This window comes from Sitophilus oryzae, unplaced genomic scaffold, assembly GCF_002938485.1.
Source record: "Sitophilus oryzae breed Bouriz unplaced genomic scaffold, Soryzae_2.0 scaffold_1420_pilon_pilon, whole genome shotgun sequence".
NCBI classification, from domain to species: domain Eukaryota; kingdom Metazoa; phylum Arthropoda; class Insecta; order Coleoptera; family Curculionidae; genus Sitophilus; species Sitophilus oryzae.
In genome coordinates this window covers 292,869-301,763 of record NW_022146083.1, presented here as the reverse complement: position 1 = coordinate 301,763, position 8,895 = coordinate 292,869, and the positions used below count along the sequence as shown (strand labels likewise).

Genomic DNA, 8,895 nt, shown 5'->3' with positions numbered 1-8,895 from the left:
TTTCAGAAAATTAGAAATCATTTAACCTATACCTACGGTTAATGATTTCTGAAAATTCGACTTTTCAAGTGGAGAAAGATAAAGTGGGCTCTGACTCGGTTGGCTAGATTTTGCCACGCCCACTCGGTACCTACCGGGCGAGTATATAAACGCTCAACTTGTAGATTGTACTTTAGTAGGATAATTATTAGGGTACGCACGGACATGTAATTTTTAGTCGGCCGACTATTTAGTTGCAAAAGTGAAAACAATACATTCTTATGGAGCCGATCGGTTCAACATATGATTATATCGTAGCGTTAGGCTATGCGCTGACAGGCAATTTTTAATCGGTCGACTATTTAGTTGCATATTTGTAACCAATATATCCTTATGGCGGCCGATCGACTTCATAATTATGTATTGTTTTCGCTTTTACTGACTGAACTACTTCTATTTTTTAGAAAAAAAAACTACTATTTTTTAGAAAATATGTGATAATTGTTTTCAGTAGTTTATTTCAGATTATAAAAAATATTTTTCAATATTAATTTATTTATGTTCCTCTTCTTTTATTGCTTGTGTCTCCTTAATATCTTCTTAAATTTTCAACTACACTTTATTTGGATCTTAGTAGATCTCTGTAATCCCGTACTGCTCTTTCCTGCTTATGAGTTTCAACAGACCCCGGACGCATCATTCTTATATTCGTTATGGCGCGATCCGGTGCCATATCCATGAACCTAACGAAGTAACAAGCTACCATGACGCCTGTTCTGCCTCTGCCGGCTCTACAATGAACTGCCACAGCCTAAAAGAAACAGAAATTACTACAACACAATTTTTTAACAGTAGTAAAAGCTTGTAAAAATTAAAAACTTACTTCGTTATTTTCTTTAGCTTCTTGACATATTTTGATAAAATTCGTCATATCTTCTAAGGTAGGCGGTTCGAATTCTTCTATAGGAATGTACGACCATTTAATACCATTAAAATGTCTAATTGGAGGAATGTATTCCGGTGATAAGGTTACTAAGTGCCGTATACCTAAAATTTAATTAATATACAGGGTGGTCCGAACTGTATTCCGGAAACTTCAGCGACATATTCTGCAGATAAAAATAAGCAAAAAAAGTTCGTATAAATGTATGTCCTAAAGTGCTTAATTTCGGAGATACAGAGTGTAGAAGTTTCATTTTTATATCGAATTTTTCGAAATATTTTCTAAAGTAACATCAATATTTGGATGAAAATTGGTATGTGGGAGTTTTTTGACATGCGAAATTTGATTTTGATGTTAATATGACTCCTAGTTGTAGGGGGCGCTACCTATATGTGTTTTAACTGTTTTGGAGAGTAATAACTTTTCGTGCGTACCTGTATAAAGCTGCTGAGTGAAGAAATATACATTTTCGTGACTTTTTACGTAAAAAATGTTTCTTGGCAAAAATCGCTACCAGCAACCGTTCACAAGATATTTAGAATGGAAATAGTCAATACCTTGACTAAAATAATAAATTTGGGATTTTTTTTTTTAATTAATCATACATTTTCTGAGAAAAAATGATGATAAAACAGTTTCTGTTGAACTTTTGACACAAAAAAATTTCAAATTTATCAATTCAGTCTAATAACTAATTGGTCAGCATGTTTAATTTATGTCAATGATGACAGGTATTGTCGATTTCAAACATCACGAGTACCATTACTCGTAGGAATTTTTACCACGGGATAGAAATGAAACTTCTACACCCTGTATCTCCGAAACTAATCAATTTAGGACATACATTTATACGAACATGTTTACTTATTTTTATCGACAGATTATGCTGCTGAACTTTTCGAAATACAGTTCGGACCACCCTGAATGGCTCTAACTAAATACAATAATGGAAAATAAATTTCTTGCAGTTTTTAGGTATATAATAAAATTATATAAGAGTTTCTTGCCTTGAACTGCTAATATAGAAATTAATTCCACGCTGTGTTCATCATAATGTGGATCAACCTGCTCTCACTACCGGTTTCGGGGCCCTACCCCATCATCAGGTGAGCTTGGGTATTTCCACAAAACGACGAGCACAGCGCAGAATATAGAGGGTTGTTCACCACATACAACACGGAGTATTGTAGCTAAACGATGAGATTTTTACAAATTGTAAGTTTGGGGTTTGTTGAAGGACTATTAGAGCTACAATTTAAAAATATTTTTACAAGATACAGAGTGTCCCAAATAAATAAAAAACATCAAAGTTGTATTTTTTAAATGGAACACCCTGTATATTATTACATTTTTAGTTTATACGATTAAAATAAAGGTAAATTTGATTAAGGTTTATTATACTTAAACATTACGTTTTTGAAATATTTTCAATTTTGTGAAATTGCAGTAAAAATTTTAAAGCTTTATTTCTCCAAGGGTATCAATGTTTTTAATACTAAATATTTAATGAAGTTTATTTATTGATCAGTTATTGTGTTGCAATAATAAAAATAATACTACTTTATAGAGAGTGTCTAAAAATTTACTTTAAATAATTATTAACTTCAAACGGCAACAACTTCTTTAATTTAAATAGAATGCCCTGTATATTTTAGGAGAATCAGATGCACAATTAAATTGTCTATCAAATTTATTATACCATTTTTTACCTATCCCTTCAAGTTTTCGTATAAAATGCATTTTCTTATAATTTAGACCTCATTTATCAATATATCAATGGAATATTGACATTTTAGATTGTTTTTAAAGCAACAAATGTACAAAATGTACAGACTAGTAATATTATCGTTTTTAGCAAAACGATAATATTACTAGCCCATTTGTATGCAAAAAGAAAACTATTTAAATCTTTATAAAAGAGTATACCATTAATTAAATATAACACCATTATTTGCGCCCATATACTAATTAATTACATACTTAATTGTGTTCGTTATTAAATTATTATAAATAAATGTGGATTTGAGTCAGAAATCAATATAATAATAAGTTATCAAATTAAAGTCTCTGTAGTTATAAATAAGCATTTATTAAAAAATGAAATATCATTTTTAAGGTGTTACTTTTTATCACACTGTCTAATGCCCATACAAAATTCAGTTTTTTAGTATTTGGAGCAATTATTATTAATCAACGCAAACAGTCAGTTAATGTAGTTTGAATACTGAAATCATATTAATTGGTCCTCTTTAACAAATATTTAAACAGTTTTTTTTTATTTTTTAATAAAATAAACAAATTATATCGACAATATTAGTATCTGTACTCTTTAAAAATGTGGTACATCTTTAAAAATAATCTAAAATGTCAATAGTCCATGGGTATATTGATAAATAAGTTCTAAATTACAAGAAAATGTATTTTCCACAGAAACTTAAAGAGATAGGTAAAAAATGGTATAATATAATTTGATAGACAATTAAATTGTGCATCTGATTCTCGTAAAATATACAGGGTGTTCCATTTAAATAAAACAAGTTATTGCCGTTTGAAGCTAATAATTATTTAAAATAAATTTTTAGACACTCTGTATAAGGTAGTATTATTTTTATAATTGCAACACAATAACTGATCAGTAAATAAACTTCAGTAAATATTTAGTATTAAAAACTTTGATACCTTTGGAGAAATGAAGCCTTAAAATTTTTACTGCAATTTCACAAAATTGAAAATATTTCAAAAACGGTAAGGTTTAAGTATAATAAATCTTAATCAAATTTACCTTTATTTTAATCGTAGAAACTAAAAATGTAATAATATACAGGGTAACCCATTAAAAAAAATACAACTTTGATATTTTTTATTTATTTGGGACACTCTGTATCTTGTAAAAATATTTTTAAATTGTAGTTCTAATAGTCCTGCAACGAACCCGAAACTTACAATTTGCAAAAATCTAATAGTTTAGCTACAATACTCCGCGTCGTATGTGGTGAACAACTCTGTATAATTTTATTATATACCTAAAAACTGCAAGAAATGTATTTTCCATTATTAATTTTGGGCTAGCCGAAAAAAGCCTTTATTTACTATCGATAGTTGTGCCTCGGTGGTACGGAAGTACTACCATTGCACGCAGGCTGCTATCTCGCGATGCGGGACTTAATATCTTACCGCTACTTTACGAGAAGTCGTATTTATATATTCTGCGCTGTGCTCGTCGTTTTGTGGAAACGACCCAAGCTCACCTGATGATGGGGTAGGGCCCCGAAACCGGTAGTGAGAGCAGGTTGATCCACATTATGACGAACACAGCGTGGAATTAATTTCTATATTAGCAGTTCAAGGCAAGAAACTCTTATATAATTTTACTAAATACAATTAGATATTTTTATTGAGTGTGAAAAATGCAAGTGTTCTGACTTTTTTATAAATTATAAAATATCCTAGATATGAATGAATCATTATGGTTACCTTCTGATTTTAAAAATTCTAGATCATCTAATGTCTGAGGACATGACGTGGCTGCTAATTCGTTGGGCAACACCCATGAAAAATTCCATGGAGCACTATACCCATTTGACATTTTTCCTAACTGAAAATAAAAGTGGTAAGGATTAGTTACAGTTAATATTTTATAAAAAAATAGTATTTTTTGTAGCAAACACGTCAAATCTTTTCTGAAAACGAATTTCAGTATCTAAATTACAAAACAAAACTCACGCAAAACCAACAATATAAAAAAATTAAATGTTTAACTCTATTCAGCGTTCAGTTAAAATCCTCTGCGTACTTTTAACTGTTCATCGGGGAAATATTTCGGCACTCCTGTATCGTAATAAAGATAATGGAATAAATAAAGGGCATACTTTTAGCCCGTGCCATATTAAAATAATTGGGTTAATATGTATTTATATTGTGGAGTTAATGTAAACCTGAGAAACGTCTTTAAACATCGCCATTGTTTCATATTAAGACTATGAATTGTTGAGGGTATATAGTTGAAATCCTAAATAAGCGTTAGAGTTGATATAAATATTATTAAATAATAATAATAATAGCTCCCGTATACAGGGGTTGTTCACCACATACGACGCGGAGTATTGTAGCTAAACGATGAGATTTTTACAAATTGTAAGTTTGGGGTTCGTTGAAGGACTATTAGAGCTACAATTTAAAGATATTTTTACAATATACAGAGTGTCCCAAATAAATAAAAAATATCAAAGTTGTATTTTTTTAAATGGAACACCCAGTATATTATTACATTTTTAGTTTCTACGATTAAAATAAAGGTAAATTTGATTAAGGTTTATTATACTTAAACCTTACCGTTTTTGAAATATTTTCAATTTTGTGAAACTGCAGTAAAAATTTTAAAGCTTCATTTCTCCAAGGGTATCAATGTTTTTAATACTAAATATTTAATGAAGTTTATTTATTGATCAGTTATTGTGTTGCAATAATAAAAATAATACTACCTTATACAGAGTGTCTAAAAAAAATCTACAAAATGCTGCGTTAACAGTGGTTTACTAACAAACAAATTTGCCAAATGGACAAAAAAATGCTTAACGTTTCGGGAAATATATTATTCTTTCATTATAATTTATATACTTCTAATTTTATACTTCTTTAATTATAACTTTTTTTTTAAATTATAATGAAAGAAGGATAGCCTCTAAATGAAAAATAAAAGAGAATTTTTTAATACAATTTAATAAAAATAAATAATATATTGTTCATGCATCTGTAGATGTTAGTAATGTATAGCAATCGCCCTTCTTTAATTTTAAAGAACATAACATAAATAAACATAACATAAATAAAAATTAAAAACAAATTAAAAATAATCATACAGAAAGTTTGAAGCTTTTTGGTTTTACCTTATTAAGTAATTGTTATCAGGTAGTAATTGTTAATTTTGAAGATTAACTAGATATAATGTCATTTTAAGAGAACGTCAAATTTTTTTATGAAAAATTTGGTACCACACACTTGGTATTTCGAGTCAAATTGTCGTTATGAACCGCATGTTACAATTTCAGATAAACCATAATATGCAAAAAAATCAAAAGTTGACATATAATATGTCATTCTATCCAAAGTGTTATTTTCTATCGAATAAAGTAAAAAAATACCGAGGGTGCCATTAAAAAATAAAAAGTTACAGTCATTTCCGGTGAAAGGAAGTGACCGAAAACAGTTGAATACATCAATCAATCCTAATTTATGTCATATACTAACATACCAAATCTCGTTTTTTTTTTATCTAAAAAAAATAAAAAGTTATAGAGATGAACCACTTTTGAAATGCATCCGGTATAGCAGATATTCCTATTTAAAATAAGCAAATTGGTGAGTTATATTCGGTTAAACCAGAGATGCCAGAATGTGTAAAATATTTAAAACAAACAAACTTCTTGAACCATTCAATTTTGTGTCAAATTTAGATACCAAAAAATCTCCTAATGAACGCGTGAAACACTATGTAATAGACATACCTACATCAAAATTTTCTAAAAATGTTAGAAATGTATTTACTAGAACCAGCACAAACTTAGCCAACATTGCGCAACCTTCAATCTAAACGGTCTTCACAGATTTCTGCTATTTATTAAAGCATCCGAAAGGTTTACAAATACTAAATATACGCTATTTAATCTAAATAATAAAAAATAACTAAAAAATATATGAAAACTACTTACTTTTTGTTAACTTTTAGTTCGCACTGAAATATCAACGTAAATCTACTTGAAAAAACCAGAAATATAATGAAAAGGAAAACGAAAAACGTATGATTGTAAGGTTAGGAAATAGATTGCCAAGAATTTGACTTGCGTAACTGGTTACGTTTCTCTAGGCGTATTTAATTCCTAGAAATATTGATAATTTTGATTGGTGTTATGCTAACATAAACATCAGTGGCAAAATATGTCTTTTTGCGGACGACACTAGCTTCACTTGGAGCAACAAGGACATCACGGCACTTCATAGAATAATATCAAATGACTTTATCACCATTAAATCTTGGTGCGATTCGAACCTCCTGAGTCTCAACATTTCTAAAACTAAAGCTTTGTCGTATAAGAACTCGTTGCAGCCTTTTGTACTTAACAACACCACCATTGACGTCGTCAAGTCTGTAAAATTCTTAGGGCTTGTTGTGGACAATTCTCTGAAATGGGACATACATATCGAAGCTTTGTCGAAAAAATTGAGCTCTGCCTGTTTTGCATTAAGGTCTGTTTCTAAGGAGCTTAACTTGTCAGTGGCTAGAACTGTTTATTATGCACTTTTTGAGTCGCACCTCAGGTATGCCCTTCCATTCTGGGGTACGTGTTGTGCGGCTCAATTTGACCGCATTTTCAAGCTCCAGAAGAGAGCTGTTCGATATTCACTGGGACTAAACAGCAGAACTCATTGCCGGGGCTTTTTTAGAGAATTAAAAATATTGACTCTTCCTTCCTTATTTATATTTGAATCCGTTTGCCTAATACGTAAACATGTATCAGCTTCTCAAGAAAGGCCATCTCACACTTATCCACTCAGGAACGCGGAGCAAGATCTTTATCTACCTACCCCACGCTCAGAGTTAGTTAAAAGTTCAATATTATACAACTCGAAAAAAATGCACAATCACCTGCCATTTGAAATCAAATCCATAACATCATTTTTTTCATTTCGCAAAGCATTGAACTCTTATTCACTGGTCTAATGTTTGCTATTGCTATAATTACTAATGACATCGAAATGAATTTATTTAGAGGTCATTGATATTTTACTATAAACTAGCTAAATATTTTTGAATATTATTTTTATTTTTTGTTCTTTGACATTATAAACATTTAGAAATGTCTATTTTAACAATAAGACTGACAATATTATTTGTATAATGTTTTGTATTATCTTTTGTTTGTTTGTTTGTGTACCTTGTTTTTTTACTTTGTTTGTTAGTTTGCCTTTGTCTACAAATTGAAAAATTTTTTGACAATAAAGGCATTTATTTATTTATTTATTTATTTAGAATAATTAAATTCATATATTCAATTTAACGGCATGTTCTTAATGAGCCTTATCCATATTTAATATCCATAATTGGTAAAAAAATAATACAGGGTGGTCTGAACTGTATTCCGGAAACTTGGGCAGCATATTCTGCAAATAAAAATAAGTAAAAAAGTTGTTATACTCTGTTGTGTTTCGACAGACGATGACAGAAGAAAAGCAGATGACGTCCCATACCAATTTTACTAAAAAAAGTTTCTAATAATTTTTAAGTTATCTATGGATGGGTTTAAATATAAATCCGTCATACGTCGTGTCTTGTTGTTTTTAACCAGTTTTATTGGTTTATTTAAAAAATGACAGATCGTATTTCAATTTTATTGGTTTGACGGAACGATGAACGACAAACGGACGCCGATGCGTATGAACTCGCCTTTAGATTTTTGTCATTTTTGACGCTTGTCAAAGTCTTAAAAAAATTATAACCTATAATTTGGCAAATTATAGGTTATAATTTTGTGTCAACTTTTGTTAAATACCCTGCGTTTTGGAAGATGATGCATTTTGATTCGTATTATTACGTGTGTTTTGTGTCTTTTGAAGTCAAGTGGAGGAAAAATCGAGTGAAAATTAACTGTAGACCCAGAGCACAGTTTATGGTTAATACTCGCTGCCCAGGCAGAAAGTCTTATACACCAAATGAAGTTGCCATCGATAAAATTTGTATACCATTTCGTCGTAGATAAGTGCATCTCGTATATGGTAGAAGGATCAAACTAAACACATACTAAAAACTGAGTAGTTGTAAAATATCGACATCACACGATAGGTAAATAATGGATTTTAGTACTGCAGAAAAATAATGTCAAAAGGTACTGGTTTAAAAAAATTAAGATTAAAGTTAATTAATCAACCTTTTAAGGTATAAAATTTGGTAGGTGTTATTATTAATAAAATAGTTTGTT

At 29.8% G+C, this 8,895-nt stretch overlaps 1 protein-coding gene across 1 annotated transcript; it reads right to left on the bottom strand.

Moving 5' to 3' along the window:
- Positions 1-493: 493 nt before the first annotated feature.
- On the bottom strand, positions 494-6,718 carry LOC115876221 (dual specificity protein phosphatase 23-like). Its single transcript, XM_030891921.1, has 4 exons — positions 6,631-6,718; positions 4,397-4,517; positions 863-1,026; positions 494-790 (listed from the first exon to the last, which is right to left on the bottom strand). The coding sequence occupies exons 2-4, from the start codon at positions 4,506-4,508 to the stop codon at positions 599-601; spliced, it is 468 nt and encodes a 155-aa protein (XP_030747781.1). The 5' UTR covers positions 4,509-4,517; positions 6,631-6,718; the 3' UTR covers positions 494-598.
- Between the last annotated feature and the right edge of the window lie 2,177 nt (positions 6,719-8,895).